Source organism: Hibiscus syriacus, unplaced genomic scaffold, assembly GCF_006381635.1.
Source record: "Hibiscus syriacus cultivar Baekdansim isolate YM2019G1 unplaced genomic scaffold, ASM638163v2 tig00110204_pilon, whole genome shotgun sequence".
NCBI lineage: Eukaryota > Viridiplantae > Streptophyta > Magnoliopsida > Malvales > Malvaceae > Hibiscus > Hibiscus syriacus.
This window is the reverse complement of record NW_024062626.1, coordinates 133,939-151,192: the sequence shown is the minus strand read 5'-3', so window position 1 is coordinate 151,192 and position 17,254 is coordinate 133,939. Positions and strand designations below refer to the sequence as shown.

The 17,254-nt window shown below is 35.2% G+C and overlaps 2 protein-coding genes and 1 pseudogene across 2 annotated transcripts; 2 read left to right on the top strand and 1 right to left on the bottom strand.

Moving 5' to 3' along the window:
* Positions 1–1,512: 1,512 nt before the first annotated feature.
* LOC120219039 lies at positions 1,513–3,272 on the top strand (annotated as a pseudogene).
* Positions 3,273–5,166: 1,894 nt separating this feature from the next.
* Positions 5,167–8,942, top strand: LOC120219071 (DNA polymerase epsilon subunit B-like). Its single transcript, XM_039215915.1, has 13 exons — positions 5,167–5,373; positions 5,471–5,642; positions 5,730–5,883; positions 6,196–6,327; positions 6,491–6,568; positions 6,906–7,010; positions 7,127–7,207; positions 7,287–7,423; positions 7,520–7,614; positions 7,743–7,842; positions 8,048–8,162; positions 8,263–8,373; positions 8,708–8,942. Exons 1-13 carry the CDS (start codon positions 5,211–5,213, stop codon positions 8,846–8,848), a joined length of 1,584 nt encoding a protein of 527 aa, XP_039071846.1. The 5' UTR covers positions 5,167–5,210; the 3' UTR covers positions 8,849–8,942.
* A 1,379-nt stretch (positions 8,943–10,321) lies between these two features.
* On the bottom strand, positions 10,322–16,606 carry LOC120219070 (plasma membrane ATPase 4-like). Its single transcript, XM_039215914.1, is given in 18 exon segments — positions 10,322–10,418; positions 10,517–10,698; positions 10,780–10,962; positions 11,049–11,222; positions 11,322–11,482; positions 11,603–11,684; positions 11,772–11,804; positions 11,884–12,161; positions 12,164–12,286; positions 12,385–12,513; positions 12,516–12,528; positions 12,611–12,715; positions 12,789–12,911; positions 12,997–13,085; positions 13,088–13,757; positions 13,873–14,109; positions 14,201–14,320; positions 16,354–16,606. Coding segments are annotated over 18 exon segments (2,847 nt in total). The 5' UTR covers positions 16,402–16,606.
* Positions 16,607–17,254: the final 648 nt, after the last annotated feature.

The following is a 17,254-nucleotide window of genomic DNA, read 5'->3' as shown; positions in this document are numbered from 1 at the left end:
TCGCAACGCGAAATGAAAATCGCAACGCGAAATGAAAATCGCAATGCGATTTTGGTTTCGCGTTGCGATTCTCTCGTTGCGATTTTCATTTCGCGTTGCGATTCTCTCGTTGCGATTTTCATTTCTCTCGTTGCGACAGTCATTCTCTCGTTGCGATTTTCATTTATCTCGTTGCGACTCTTCTGCAAATTGAAACTTGAATGAATTGCATTACTTCAACCAAAAGACAGAACAAAGACAAAGACAAATACTAACTTGAAAATCGCAACGAGAGAATAGCAACGCGAAATGAAAATCGCAACGACAGAATCGTAACGCGAAATGAAATCTAAGTGAAATGGTTAATCTATTATTGAAATGACCAGTAAACTTATCATCAGTTTCAATATGAAAAACCTACAATAATGCAAACATTTCAAAATAAAAATAATTAAAAAAACTAACCCTCGGAGGTTGATTTTCCATTTCTGAATATTGTGAGTGATTTCTGACCGTGAATGGTTGTGAGGGATTTCGTCGGAGATGGGGACGGAAATCTTCGGAGATGGGGACGGATTTCTTCGCCGTAGAGAGTGAGAGATGGAGATGGGACTGAGTTGTGATTTTAGGTTTTAGGTTATGAGTTGCGATTACGGGATTTTGTCTTAATATTCGTTTTTGTAATTTGAAAATAAAATACGCGTAGCGATTATAATGGCGCTTTAAATATCGCGTTGCGATTTACGGATACGCGTTGCGATTTTATGTATTATCGTTGCGATTTACGGATACGCGTTGCGATATACGGATACGCATTACGATTTACCCATACGCGTTGCGATTTACGGATACACGTTGCGATTTACGGATACGCGTTGCGATTTATGTGTTCGCGTTGCGATTTTCATATTCGCGTTGCGATTTTGGAAAATCGCAATGCGAATTTGTACTATCGCATTGCGATTTTCAAGAATCGCGTTGCGATTTTGGAAACTGATTTGCGATTCTGGGGATCGCGTTGCGATTTTTATTTCGCGTTGCGATTTTGTTGGTCATTTTGGCAAATCCAAAAAAAGTTGGTTAAAATCGTATATTATAAGACATTTTTGGTCACTGAGGCGATTTTCTCTTAAATAAAAAACTCATTATCCTTATTGGACCAAAAAAGCCAGATGATGGCTTATCTCAGAATTAGTTGCCATTGGTATGAGACCGATGACAAAAGCTTATGGGCCGTAGTAGGCAGGTGGATGTTCATTGAGTGTTGGTTGGTCAACCACCATATCGGCCCATCTCGTACTGGGCTTTAGTTTGTGGTGAGTGGAATCGCCACGGATCACTTGTGTTACATGTAATCACAACGGTAAAGCCCTCGTGGGCGCAAAGGAATCACTCTGGCCATTCATGCCAGATTTTCATTTTATCAACTCCCCTATGCCATTCAATAACTTTTCTAAAACAGCAGCTTCACCGGCCATGATTAGTATTGTTTCTTTTTTATTCTCTACTGATTATTGAACAGAAAGGCCAGAAATGAGTGCAATCTCCACACAGGCACAGGCAGCACTCAAAGCAAGACAAATTGCAGCATTGAACCCGCTTCTCTCAATCTCATCATCTAAAGAAGCCCCGCCTCCATGTTTGTCTCTCTTTAAGGTTCCGATTTCAGTCCTTTACTTCTTACTGTTTCGTCCCATGGTCTTTAATGCAATCTTTGGTCAACTCAACTGGTCTCGTCTGACCCTGTTGCTACTTTTATCTTTAGAATCTCATTTCAGGTTCATTTGGATTGTCCTCAAAGGACAACGCTTTCCTCAGGGGCCATTCTATCAACAGACAATTTCTGATTTTTTTTTTCAACTCGTGCTCGGAGAAAGCGAAGAGGTAATTATAATGCAATTACTCTCCTTTTATTGCTAATGTTTCGGGCGTTTTAGATAAATTCATTTCTTCATCGTATTCCTCAAGAGAAGTAGTTAAGAGTTGAAAATGGTACAATTCCTGTGATGAAATTGTGTTAATTAATGGAAACAGGCAGGATGCGTTTGTGGTTTAATAACATTATAAATACGATTAGTCACTGAACTTGAAGTTAATGAAAGGAACTAGAAAATCTGAATAAAGCTTTGCTTTTCCAATGCCAAAGGGTTTGTTGTTTCGCCCAGCTGTGTCCTTCCACTAACCGAGGAGAATGTAGAGAAGGTGTTGGATGAGGTACGTCCTGGTTTAATGGCTGATGGAGGAAATGTGGCTTTGCATGAAATAGATGGTCTCGTTGTGGTCTTGAAGTTGCAAGGAGCATGCGGTTCGTGTCCGAGCTCAACAATGACCCTAAAGATGGGAATCGAAACTCGCCTCCGAGATAAAATTCCTGAAATTTTGGAAGTGGAGCAGATCATGGACACTGAGACAGGACTCGAGTTGAATGAAGAGAACATTGAAAAGGTTAGATGGCTGAAGCTCTAATGATCGAGAACTCAAGACCTTTTCCCCCTCATTTCTTCATAGCTTAATTATCTGATGCTTGTACTTTCATTCATTTACTTGATAAATTCATGATGAAGGCAACATGAACTGTTGAATAAAAACGAGGGAAAAAAGGAACCAATAAATTGTTTACCTTTCTTGCTGAAAGATAGGAACAGCTGTGTAGATAAAGGTTGTTCAGTAAATTGGGAACTGTCAATATGTAACTTTATGTAGTTGGTTTCTTTTATGTACTTTTTCTCAGAAAGGTGGTAAAGAGCTTGGAAATAATATTTTGACAGAAAAAATGCAGACTCTACTGCTGACTTCAGCAGCAAAATAGTGAAATACTTTTATTATCTGCATGTATCAGTCTAAGTGGAAAGATTTACATGCAAAAGTAGAGGTTAAACCAGGATTTTGGTTGAACACCGAGTATTCTCGCTTTGAAACCCTTTCAATTCACTGCTTTATGGTGCAGTCGCATTCAGTTTAAATTTCAGATGCTCGTTATTAGTCTCAAGTTGCCCTAGGAAATTCTTTGTGATTTTTTTTCTCTCGATGATGAATACTGTTTTGTGCTGGAGAAAGAGGATAAACGTGTAAACAAAGATCTAAAGCCAGGTTTTATATTGCAGGTTCTAGATGAGATTAGACCATACTTGGTAGGCACTGGAGGTGGAGAACTTGTGCTTGTGGAGATAAATGACTACGTCGTAAAAGTTCGGCTTAGCGGACCTGCAGCTGGAGTTATGACCGTCCGTGTTGCTTTAACTCAAAAATTGATTGCAGCTGTTCAACTGCTTGATTGATAGAAAACAACAGGTAACATCGTTTTCGTGAAGCTGAAAGTACGTACCATTCGTTGCCTATATATATCGATGGCTACTGAAATTGTAATTTTAAATAGTTTCATGAAAACATTGAGTTTTTCTGAATTGATGAACTTTTTCCTCCATTGTTTGGAGACGCTCGCCAATAGGATCACAGAAAATGAGCATAGATATATTGTTTATATGCAGACCATATGGGAACATGATTGGTCATTAAATCTTTGTACGAGACAAGTGCCATCAACCAACCCTGTGACTCATTTTAATAGTATGCGTAGATATCTTGTTTACATTACAACCAACTTAAAATGCATACTTTTAAAACTCTACTAATTTGTAGAGGAATGCAAGTAGTAAATAATCCATTCATCTACCAACCCTGTGACTCCTCTACTCTAGACCTCTGATGATAAAAATAAATATTAAATTCTCACAGTTAAATACAACAGTGATAAATCTATTTATCACTATATCTAAGTCTCTCAAAAGTTTACTGGCCTTATAGCTATTTGCTAATATTAATATTCATCGTCTTCTTCTTCTCCGGATCCAAGGAATGTCCTGGCAACAGCTGCATGTGCACCCAGAAACAAAAAGAAGAGGAGAGTGTCGAAAATAAGATTAGGAAACTCTAAATATAATCTCTAAATATAAGTTTAATTTTGATATATATTAATGAAGAAATTGATTTAGAAAATATTTTTTTTATTATTTTTGGTAACAAAATAAAGTTCTTATTATGTGTAAACTCTAAATATTTTTTTTTATTTTTTGGTAACAAAATAAAGTTCTTATTATGTGTAAATGACGTGGGAAAAAAGTTAACGTGGATGGTTTTAATTGGTTGAAACTATTGATGATATGGTAGAAAAGGTATATGAAACAATTTATCGTTCAAATTTTTTTTACTGTTAGTTGGCTATAAATATTAAAATTGTTAATTAATTTCAAAACTCAACTAAATAATTATATTATAATTTTAAATATAATTATATAAAAATAAAAATGTTAATATAAAAATAAGTTGAAGCGGTTTTAAAATATTAAACTCAGTACCAACAAGGGTTAGTTAAAGAGGTAAGTAATTTAATACCGTTTAATCTAGGTCTTGAGTTCGAGTTGTTGTATATGAAGAAAATTCCTATCGGGAGACTCACCTACCAAAACTAGTCATGCAACGCGGGTCAATCCGGATTAATGAAGGTGAAGCCTTGGAAACAGAAGGGCAACAAATTGTTTTTATTAAACTCAGTATACGTTGATATTGATCTAAATAAGTTAAAATATCTTAAAATTTTAATTGGATTGACATTTAAATTATTTTTATTAGTTTAAAATCAATACAATATAAAAATTAATGTTTTATGTTAATAAGTGGCGTAAAACTTATTTAAAAATTAAACTAATTAAATTTTGCTACATTAATAATATAAAAGAACTAAAGTATTTTATATAAAAATAAAGAAAAATCATTATAATTGAAATAATAAGAGATGTATATGCTAATTTTTAAGATAAAAATAAATACAATTTTTAAATATAAATTTAATAACATTTTGTAGAAAAACAATCAATTTTAGAATTTGAAAATTCTTAGATATGATAATGACTAAGTAATCCGATTGTTTGCGAATCTCTAAAAATTTCATCACACAATCTCCAGTTATTTATTAGTTTTAAAGTAAGCATCAAAACTTCACCCCCTCTCCATCAATCATCTTCAGAAAAGGATTTATTTTGTGCGAATGACAAATAAATACTAAATTTAGGGCAAGTAATTATTCAATTACTAGTTTCCCGCCATTTTTTACAAAAGAGAGAAAATGTTTCCCGCCCAACATCGGTGGTAAAAGTGCGAATCTATACTCCCCTTGCAATTCGCCAGAGTGAAGGAAGGGGAGCGTGAAACAAAAAAGAAAGGAAAAAGCAAAAATGAGTGGGCAAATTCGTAAGAAGATTGAAAAGAAATTGAGGATAAGAGGATACGGCTTGAAGATGGATGGTCTTGAAGAGATTCTTTCCTTCGTTAATCGCTTCCAAGATGCTGAAGACGAGGCTATCGATCTGCTCCTCGATCACCTCGATCACCAATCCTGTACACACGCATATATATTCGATTTCTGTATTTTAGGGTTTTTATTATCTAATTATTTTTTCACACTCTTTGTAATTGGATTTATAATTGTAAGCAGTGAAATCATCCATAATCGACAAGGAGGCGGTGCACCCAGTAATCAGTCTTCTTTTGGAAGCCGAAGCAGCTGAGGAGGAATCCCCGTCTTCTTCTTCTTCTTCAATTCGCGTCGTTGATGCCTTTCTTGTCCCCAAATTTCGATACGACCCCATCAAGAAGCATTTCTTTCAGTATGTAAAACGCTCTTCCTCGTCTTTGTTTTCATGTTGAAACTATTATTGTTGGATCCAATCTCGAGGCTTGCTTGATATTTGTAGACATACGGGTTGTCTACCCATCCACGGGGAGGCTTCTGCAAAAGCAGCTCTTTATAGAGATAGGTTCTTGTTGCTGTTCCAAAGGGTTTCTCGTGATCAGCATTTTATTAAACCCGCCTTTGATACTGATGTTGAAACCTCTCAAAGTTATCAGGTGTGCACTACTTTATAATATGTATGTATGTATAGGTGCAGAGTCAGAAAATTTAGAATGTGGTGTTAGCATTTAGAAAACCAATACATAACACTCTTTTAAATTGGTGTCAATTTTGCTTTTAATATCATTTTATATAAATTTTTTATATATAAAAGTTCAATATTTTTGAGGGTGTCAAATATGTGGCTCCGCCACCTATGCATGTAATGTGAAGCAATGCGATGTTATTCAATTTCATTTTTTATGTGGTCTAATTCAGAAATATTACTGGGGTTCTGAATTTCACAAGGAAAACAATTTTGTTGGCAGCTATCAACAATACAATCTCTGGTTGGTCAAAGAGGACGGAGATGGGTAATGGGTGTCATCTCTCAGTTGGAGGACGGTCATTTTTACTTGGAAGACCTCACTGCTGCTGTTGAAATAGACTTCTCCAAAGCAATATCCTTTTACATAATTGATTATCATATTTGCTCATATGTTAATTCTATTTCATTCATTTTTCTCCTGCTTCATAAAGTACTAATTGTGGAAAATGTCATTGCTTACTTCAAATCAAACTGAAAAAAGAAAGAAAATTATTGCATTCTTTGACAGCCAATACAAAATAACTACAGGATTTTTCACTGAGAACACCATAATTGTAGCAGAAGGTGAAATGCTTGCTGAGGGAATTTTTCAGGTTGGTGTTATCTTTTATTTTCCCTACAGTTGCTATATTCAGCTTTCATTTATGAGGCCTCCAGGGAGATATGTATTGTTAGCAATGTAAATCTACTTTTTGAAGCTCAGTGCACGCTTTGAAGTTTGAACAGCATTGCAACCCTAAGAAATCATAATTGTTTAATGAAAAATTGAGTTATGTATTAAATTTAAGAAGCTTTTCTACAATGATAATTAAGTAATCTTTAGTTGGTGTTTATAGGCGTCCATTAGCTGGACCCTACTATATATAGTTTCAAGATTTCTATTGAAATTGCATTTTTTTCTGGCAGTACTAACTTTGCTTTGTGATGAAGGTAAATACTTGTGGTTTTCCTCCCTTAGAGCACAGAGATAAATCACTTAAAGTACTTTCTGGACATGACTTCTTCGGCTGTGGTACACTAACAAAAGAGGATACAGTATCCTAATTATTCCCTTTTTTCTGTTCAATAATTAGAAAAATGCCTTAACTTCTTTGAAGTTTCCTGTAGTGGTCCGTATAAACTGATTGTAGTTTCCTATACCCCCTTAATAGCTCAGACTTGCAGATCTGGAAAACAGAGCAGTAAATGACATGTTTGTCATACTATCTGACATTTGGCTAGACAATGAACAGGTAATAGATGGGCTCTAGTTATTTTTATGTGATCTGTTTGCTGAATAACTTGATGTAATATATAACATATTGTTGGTAGAGAAGGTTATGGAAAAGCTGGGAGACTGTCCTTGATGGATTTGAGAATGTGGAAATCGTTCCTTCCTTATTTGTTTTCATGGGAGACTTCTGTTCTCACCCATGTAATCTCTCCTTTCATTCCTTCTCAAGTCTCAGGTGAGGATTCTTGAAGTAGGTTATTCTTGTTATTCTATGTGTTTATCACTTCTGGGGGAAAATGATCGGAGAATAACTTTCTATTTCAATCTGCAGATTGCAATTTGGAAAATTAGGGCGAATGATAGAAGCCCATCCCCGTCTGAAAGAGCAGAGCAAGTTTCTGTTTATTCCGGGTCCCAGTGATCCAGGTATATTAAGGGTTTACCCCATAATAACTGTCTGTTCTTTAAAAGAGAAGCATCACTAAAGTATATTTAAAGTATATTTGCTTAAAAGAGAAGCATCACTAAAGTATATTTGCTTTTGATAATTTCAGGCCCATCAACGACCCTACCACGGTGTCCTTTACCAAAATATCTTACTGAAGAGCTCCAGAAACATGTTCCAAATGCCATATTTTCTAGTAATCCCTGCAGGTTAATCATTCTAATCTCACGATAAGATAGCTTAATGTTTTGTGGAGAGCTTCTTTTGAGTACAAACTTTGTTTTCAAAATCATTTCTGTGATTTCAAAAGCCAGTTAATGGCAGTAGTCGAGGGTGTTGATCTTTAAGAGTTCACTTTTCCCCCTAAAATATGGAATGTCTTAACTTTCAAATGATGTTGTTGGTTTGATGCAGAGTAAAGTTCTACACCCAGGAAATTGTCTTTTTTCGTCAAGATCTACTCTATAGAATGCGTCGTTCTTGTTTGATTCCCCCTTCTAGTGAAGAAACAGATGATCCATTTGAACATGTAACCTTGACTCCCAAAACAGCTTTTAGTTATTTGGGACTTACTCTATTTAATTGTTCTTCTGTTGTTATGAGATTGACTGTTTGGGTTTCTTTTGCAGCTTGTTGCCACTATAACCCACCAAAGTCATCTCTGCCCACTTCCTCTCTTTGTACAACCCATCATTTGGAATTATGACCATTGTCTCCATCTATATCCAACTCCACATACGGTAATGTTCTCGTCCACCTACTTTTATTTCTTTTTGGTTGCTTTCAGGCATTAAAAAAGTTATATTGGAAAGGATGAAGAAGGGGGAAACCGAATCTAACTAAATAACATTTTAGTATTTGAGGAAGTTGTTTGCAGATGTTTCATGTCCTACCTAGGAACTACCCTAGGTTGGCATCTATTAGCTTGCCAGATTGGAGTGCGTATTAATACACATTTCAAAGGATCTGTCGCTTATAATAGATTCAATTGGAAGATCAGATTCATCTCTGCTATCGCGATTCATGTTTAGAGCAAAGATCTAATATTGTTTACTCCATGGCCTTTCTGTGCAGATTGTTTTAGGCGATAGAAGTGAGCAGAAGGCATTCAAATATACTGGAATTACTTGCTTTAATCCAGGTTCCTTCTCAGACGATAGCACATTTGTTGCATACAGGCCTTGCAATCAGGAAGTTGAGTTTTCAGCCTTGTGAGTGTTTAAAGTTTATGGCTTCCATATCCTTTATCATGCTGATACCTGAACACAATCATTTTTCGTTGTCAATTGACAAACTGTTGTGATTAAATTATTAGAAGGCAATCTTTGCATGTAATAGTTGTTCAGGTTAGCTAATATCTACTGCTGTATTTTATGTTGGTCGATATACATAGCAGAAATCTTAGAATTGAGAATTTTATAATCTTAAAAAAGTGTGGAATCCAAATCCAAATCAAGGTTAATGTGAAATTGAGATTTGTTTCTTCCTTTTTGATAAGATCTTTCCTGTACGAGTATAGTCCTAATCATAGTTGAACATGACCCATTGGTTCTAGACGTTAACCTTTTTGTTTTGGAATAATGATTAATCTGCATTTGTTCTTGCGTCATGCTTTTATAGAATTCCCTGCTCGCACTATATAAGCAAGAGTTTTATTCATAAAAAAAATGTCAATTAGTCAATGAGGAGGTTAGATTTCAAAATGCTTTGTGTTTCACCGAATGAATTGCACCAAATTACAAAAAATTTATTTGTCCATTTTTGTTCTAATCATGCTTTTAGTATTTAATCAAGAATTTTGTCCTATTTAATCAAGAGACTTCTATTAAATAAGAAGTCTTTTGAGAATATTATAATGTTACACCTGTGGAAGGCCAAATAAACAAATAAAAATGTCGAGTCCAAGGTTATAAAGGATTTCAATTCAACTTTTTAAAGAAATAATGTGAAATTTGATTTTTTTTTTCTTCTTAAATTGATATTTCGAGAAAATTTTTTAAATGTCACATTATCCAATTTAATGGAAGTATTTTGATGATTTTATCAATTGGACTCCAAATAATAGAAAAGTTAAATATATGAAATTAAAATTAAAGAGACTAAAGTTAAAATTTATAAAACTATAAGGACTGAAAGATCATCAGAGCTTTCTCTCTCTCCTCTTTTGTCAATAATCAAACGCCCTCAACCAAAAACATAGAAGTGCTACCTGTTACGTAATTAAGAAACTTTTACAGTTCTTATACGCATGTCTTAAAATTATGGATGTTATAGATACTCTCGCTGCAATTGTATAATGTTAAAAGTTTTAAAATAATAAAATCTAAATTTATTTTATTTTAATTATAATTATGGTTACATCAAATTCTAAGGTAGTGAAAGCCATTGTTGAATACAGATTACAGCTAAATTACCACAATTGATATGGTATATGAAATGCATGTGGTGGGCACGCAGGTATTTGATATGATATGATCATCCGGAAAGAATGGCAAGGAATAGTTGATATGAAGATAAGAGATAATAAGTGTGTAAAATGGAAGATTACATTGCCTCGGCTCCTTATTGGCCTCGAATTACATACTAACAGGCAAGCAAAATAAACACTAAACCACACATGTTGTCACTTGTGTAGAAATTTTAGACCTTCATTAGATTGCTTCATGCTCATTCAACTCCAACTTCCTCCTAAACTGTGTAATGCTGCTGGATTGTATCAATGTCCAGCCCCTTCAGCTTCACCACCGACTCCACATGTCCTTTTAGGGTGTGAAGCTCACGAAGCCTATCATAATAACCACACACCCCAAAATTACATTTCATCATTAAACAATCTTATATATATACTTTCCATGTTGGGAGAAAGAGTGACTGGATGTGTACCTTGCAACCTCGGCTCGCCTCTTGGCCTGCTCTGCAATCTCGGACAACTCCCTATAGCTGTTCTTGTCATGAAAAATGTTTGTAGCTTCTGGTGGTTGAAGCCCATGTAGTGTCCTTTGAGCAAGTGCCCATTGAGCTTCCCTCTCTTCCTTTCCATAATCTTTCTTGGTTGTGAATGCGGTCTGTTATCATGATTCAAGTTTAGTAAGCGGTCCAAAAGTTGTCATTCTTAGAAGTGATATAGATGTAACGTAAGGGGATACCTTGTTTTCCAGCAAATTGAGCCAAGCTTTTCCACTTAAGATGTAACGAATCGCAAACTTCATTAGATCAAGTGGGATGTAGAAAACAATACTGTAAAGCCATATGACACCAGCCCATCCCCATCCTATTCCTTGAATCCTTGCAAATCCCCAGTTTGCATATACAGCAATCAATGTAGCAACCTAAGGAACACCACAATTGAACATCTTTAGCTTTAGTTACGGAATCATCGCATCGAAATTGGATATAAAGAAAACAATATTCTTACCAATTGTGCAATAATGAAGGCAGTGACCAGCAGCAATCCAGGGCGCTCGACATACGACCAACTGCGTGATCTAGTCACAAAAATTAGAGCCTGGCTCACAATGCTCACTTGTAAATATAAAGCACCCATCATTTGATCATCCCTGTCCCTTAGAGACCTTACACCAAATTTGTCCTGCATTCATGTACACGAACAAGACAGAGACAATATAATTAGAAAAGTGAATCAAAATCCTTCACTAAATATGAACAGCAAACTTCTGGGACCGCATACCGAGAAGAAGTCTGTATCATGCATAACCCAGAAGAAAACGACAGTCATCAATGCCAAGTAGCCTCCAAGCACAATTCCAGTGGCAAAAATTTCTTTCAGTTTCCAGCTATCAGGCAAGGGAGACGGCTTTACTCTGTCCTTTGAGATTGTCATGATAGTTCCTGATTAACATTCAAATCAATTAGTTTTAAACTGTTAATACTATGCTGCAACCTAGCTAAGCATATAGAACGTAAGAAAAAGTTGAATTACGTAAGACCATTCTCTTCATGAAATCTCACCATCATTTAGAATGGCAATGATCAAAACCATGAATGGTGAAAAATCGAACTTCCAGATGAGTGCAATAAACATAAATCCAAACTGCAAAAGACCAGAAATATGAATCAATATTTGGAACTTAAAGTTATTAATAATGATTATATTGATGTTCATTTATTATGTACTTACCACAATACGGATAGTGATGGAGACTGCATAGATCTGTGGAAGTAAAGAGAGCAAAGTCATTCATTGCAAAATCCACTTTAATCTTTAGAATACTTTTGAAGGAGAAACTTACAGTGTAGTTCTTCATCCTCTGGAAAATAGCTCTGCTAGTTAACACTGCACTGATAATAACGCTTAGTCCAGGTTCTGTAAGAACAATGTCTGAAGCACTTCGTGCGGCATCAGTAGCATCGGCCACAGCGATACCAATATCAGCCTTCTTCAAAGCAGGAGCATCGTTAACACCATCTCCAGTCATTCCACAAATGTGCTTCCTCTCCTGCAACTTCTTCACAATTTCGTATTTGTGCTCTGGAAAGACGCCAGCAAACCCGTCTGCCTTCTCAATCACTCTTCCACGGGGAGGGCAGCTATGTTTGCATCCTTGTCTTGACCAAGCAAAGAAGCAGATGGATACATGTTTGTTCCCATTCCAAGTCGTCGGCCGGTCTCCTTTGCAATGGCAAGTTGATCACCTGGACATAATGCAAAAAGTACGTGAGTAATGGCTTCAAAGAATGAATTACTAGTGATGGAATCGTGCATAGATGAACTTGTAAAAGGATTCAGTTACCCGTTATCATCTTGACATTAACACCAAGATTAAGAGCTCTGCGGATGGTCTCTGCACTGTCATGCCTTGGTGGATCAAACAGAGGCAACAAACCAACAAATTGCCAAGGAGTACCAGCACCTTCTTTGTTTTTTCTGGCACTTGCTGAAAGTATATGAAATGGAGAAGGGTAAGCGAACTTTCAATATTAAAACAAAGGAAAAGTATTTAGAACTTCTTGAATAACCTGTCTTGCAACACCTAATGACCGAAGTCCACGATCTGCAAACTTATCTATGATAGAATGAACCTTCTTCTTAACATCTTCTTTTGCATTGCAAAGGGTTAAGATCTGTAGACACATGAAATTATTAAGTCATAAATTTTCATATATGACATGCGGCAAATTATGATAACAAAATTACCTGTTCAGGAGCACCTTTGCTTGCTCGGTGCCAGTTACCGTTTGAATCTATGTAAGTCAAAGCAGTTCTCTTGTCTACAGGATTGAAAGGCAAGAAGTGCACCTCTCTAATACCAGCTCTTGCCTGTATGAATAGCATATTGAACATAAATACTCATCCAAGGGCCATTTCCTGAAATCAAGAAACAGAAGAGGGAAGAAACGGGTACCTCCTTTGGATCAGCAAGCATTCCAACAATGGCAGCATCAATGGCATCTTGATTTTCAGTTCTAGAGGCTCTTGCTGCGAGCAGGACACATGCTCCTTATCGACATCCTTTGCAAACACCTCAATCAAGTTTCTATCAACACTCAGCTTGTTAAGTGTCAATGTTCCCGTCTTATCACTACAAAGAACATCCATACCGGCCATTTCTTCAATGGCAGTCATTCGCTTGGTAATGGCACCCTGCTGAGACAGCCTGTGAGACCCAATTGCCATGGTCACGGACAAAACAGTGGGCATAGCAATGGGAATACCACCAATCAAGAGAACCAAGAGATTGTCAATTCCATCCCGGTACTTGCGATGTTGAATGGGGTACATGACTATGATCTCGACCAGCATACCGATGGCAATGGAACAAATACAAAAGTTTCCGATGGCAGTGAGCACCATTTGGAAGTGTCCTACATTGTTGGTGCTGTCCACAAGATGTGCAGCCTTACCAAAGAAGGTGTGAACACCGGTAGCAATAACAACAGCCTCAATTTCACCTTGTTTGCAAGTCGAACCGGAGAAGACTTCATCCCCAGGGTTCTTGGTCACAGGAAGTGATTCACCTGTAAGGGCAGATTGATCAATCTTCAAGGGATCACCTTCAAGAAGACGGGCATCAGCAGGGACAATATCTCCCAGTTTAATAGTAATGATGTCTCCAGGAACCAGAATTGCTGCTTCTTGTTCAGTCCATTTGCCATCCCTAAGCACCTATATAAACTCAAATTCAATATCATTATACTCAGAACAGATAATAAACCGTTAAATCACTAAAATAACTGTTAGGCATCGTGAGAAGGATATTAAGAAATCTTGTATTATATACCTTGGTTTTTGGGGCAAGACCAGCCATAAGAGCAGCAGCAGCATTGCCAGCATTGTTTTCTTCAATGAAACTGATGGTAGAGTTAATTACCAACAAACAAACAATACCAACAAAGTCTTGCCAATCTGGGGGCTTCCCATCACCATTAGCCAAAGCAATGGCCATGATTGCTGCAGCTTCCATCACCCATGACAGCGGATTCCACATAAACCCCAAAAACTTTAAAAATTTGCTTTCCTGGTCATTTAAAATTACAAATCATGACTTGACAGCAATTTTTAAATCAAATTTAAATGCGGTGATAGGCCACTGTATAATGGAAATCTACCTTCTTCTCTTCTAATTTGTTGGGTCCAAAAATTTGAAGCCTGCTGGCTCCCTCCTCCGAACTCAGTCCTTCTCGGCTACATTTCAACTGTTCAAACACTTCCTCTATTGGGATTTTCTCCTGTAAATATCACCATCCAATTTATTCTGTTCGTGTTATAAAATGAATCTAAAGATCATTAAAAATAACTTCAGGATATTTAATAATTTGCATTGATTTACACAATTGACGTGCGAAATAATATGAAAGCATACTTTACATACAGAAATTACTATAACCTATGTAAAACCTTTGGATATGGATCCGAAATTTAAGCAGATACTTGGAAATATATTAAGTATTTTTCAAGGGACCGTGAACTCGTCATAGAACTCGAGGCCTTGGGATGCTACCCAAAAATAAGAATGCGTTGACTAGCGCCGTGAGAAAATCAAAACGTGCCATGTCAGCACTCAGGGGGACACTTCCCACCTTTTCCGCATGTGATTAGTCCGTGTAGTTCACGCTTCATTCTAAGTGCAATGTATGAAAACGGGATATCCATATTTTAATTATATAATTTAAGCAGGATTTATGTAACAGACGATAGAGGAGTAAGGAGAGAGAAAGGGCAGAAGAAGGAAGTACTACGGAAAAACTACCTAAAATTCCTACACTACCAAAACAAACGAATTCTTTAAACTTTTTATATTATAAAATACAGTAATTTTTTAAATTTATCCTATTATTATAAAATCGTCTTTAAACTTATCATATTATTATAAAATAATTTTTATTTTTATAACAAAATAATCTTTAATATTAATTTATAATAATATTATAAAACAAATATTATTTTATAATAATTTGCCTTGTTTAATAATTATTTTATAATTTTTTAAATTTTAATAACAAAACATATTAAATACTCCTCCATTAGATACTTGATCTTTAATTTAACTTGTAATTTAAAATCATAATGTATTTGAGTAATAATTAACAAATAAGATTTATTCAAATCAAATAATTATTTAGTACGCTTGACCGACTTTTAAGACAGATCTGGCATGTCCCTCTTTCACATGTTTAGATCCGTAGTGGAGATTACTCACTCGACAGCCTGTTTGGCCATAAGGATAATATACCACAAGTGTTTTCCTCTATTTCATTTCTATATTGATATGATTTATTTGTTATGAATGAATAAAATTTTAATAATATAATTTATCAAAACAAACTTTAAACAATTAAATAAAAAATATAATTTAAACAATTATTTTCAGTTACTCCTTTAAAATTATCCTAACGTTGTACACCGTTTATTTGGCCTTTTTTTCAAAAAAAAAGCATAGCTTATAATTATTTAAAATTTCTACATATATTAGATTATTTTATTACAGTATCATTTTAAAAATCATAATTTATATGAGAGTTTATTGTCAAATGAGTGAAAATCTTGAAACAAATACTGTCTTATATTAAAAAATATTAATTTATTTTAAATTTTCTTCATATGTCTACAACTTTTATTGAAACAATTTATTAAAAACACTTTTTTAATTTAAAAAATCCATTTTCTTTTACTTGGGATTAGTTTCCTTAATCAAAGGATAATATTTTGTGAATAAAATGGCAACTGAGTGAAGCCTCGACTAATAAAGAGACATTTAGATAAACTTTAGTGATTTTTCATGATTTATGTTTTATAAAAGATTTAGTTTAAAAATAAAATGATCAATTACTGCATTTAATACAATATTATACCATACCATAAATAATAATATAGATAATACGTTAACAAATACCTCAAAGATAATAAAGCGAAAATCCACTTGTTAACAAAAATCTGTATTTTTTTTTCTTATGAAAATCCTGCTTTTAGTACGATAAAAGGTTTTCAGGGTAAAATGAGAATGAAAGTCTCCCACTACGTGACTCAGCTAAGCAGGCTATACATAGTAAAAGGAAAATGGGGAAAGACGGAGACGAAAGTGGAAGAAGAGCACTGACATGAACCTGGGTAAACTACGAACACTGCCTCTTGTGTATCTCATTTACGGATAATAAATAAACTCAACAGCTTGGCAAAAAAAAACATACTTGTATGATTTTCGACATATTTTATAACAGAAGAATAAGAAAGATGAAAGAGAAATGAAAATATAAAAAGTTACCAGATCAACAGTCTCGTTCTTGATCTCTTCAAGACTGATAGCACCCATGTTTGTTTCCAAGAGCAAGTACAGAAAAGGGTACTAAAAGGTGAAGTCAAATCTCGTGGAACGATGAAATGAATGAAGATAGAGATTTGATTTTGGGACAGAAAGTGAAAACCGTTGATTGAGATTTCCAGAATCCCTAAAAACAAAAGGTTGGGGTAAGGGTGAGGAATGGGAGTTTTCTTTTTAGCTTTCTCGTGAGGCTCTGGTTTTGGTATGGAGAAGGGATTGAAGGCTGGGCTTTTATATATAGCTTGCAGATCTCCAAGGGTAGAACAAGTGAGGCGAATATTATCATACAATAAAAGCCTTGGCTTTGGCCAGATTTATTTACTCTGTTTAGGCTATAGGTGGTGGGACCTTGCTTCTTCCTCTTTTTGGTCATTGCGTTTGCCTTCACTTTTCTATCTCTCCTCTTACCGGCTGAGTTGTCGGTTCGTATATGTATAATGTATGGTTCATCATCACGTCATTCATGCAATCATGCTTCTACCTTTGCATGGTAATTTCCATATGGGTCGACTGCCGTTAATTAAGGTTTTATTTTAAAAGAAATAAAATCCATTATATTATTTTATTATGACTCTAGTGTTGAAACTGACATTAATATTTTCTTTATAAATTAATGTTTGTGAGTAATTTACCATACGAAAATATTAGAATCTCATCATCTTTGATCATCAGAGCATTCTCAACCTTTTTTTGAAGATAAATATCATTTGATTTAGTAAATAATAATAATAATGGTAGTTGAAATAACAAATTGATGTATGGAATCCAACTATTCTTCCAACAACAAAAATGAGTGTTAAACTAAGTGTAACTAACTAGGGTATGGGCTGCTTCATTTCCATGT

Excerpts from the sequence above, each read along its gene's own strand:
- LOC120219071 (XM_039215915.1), top strand. The coding sequence starts at position 5,211 with ATGAGTGGGCAAATTCGTAAGAAGATTGAAAAGAAATTGAGGATAAGA. Across the intron at positions 7,424-7,519 it reads CATTCCTTCTCAAGTCTCAG|ATTGCAATTTGGAAAATTAG; the intron begins GTGAGGATTCTT and ends TTCAATCTGCAG. Across the intron at positions 7,615-7,742 it reads TCCGGGTCCCAGTGATCCAG|GCCCATCAACGACCCTACCA; the intron begins GTATATTAAGGG and ends TGATAATTTCAG.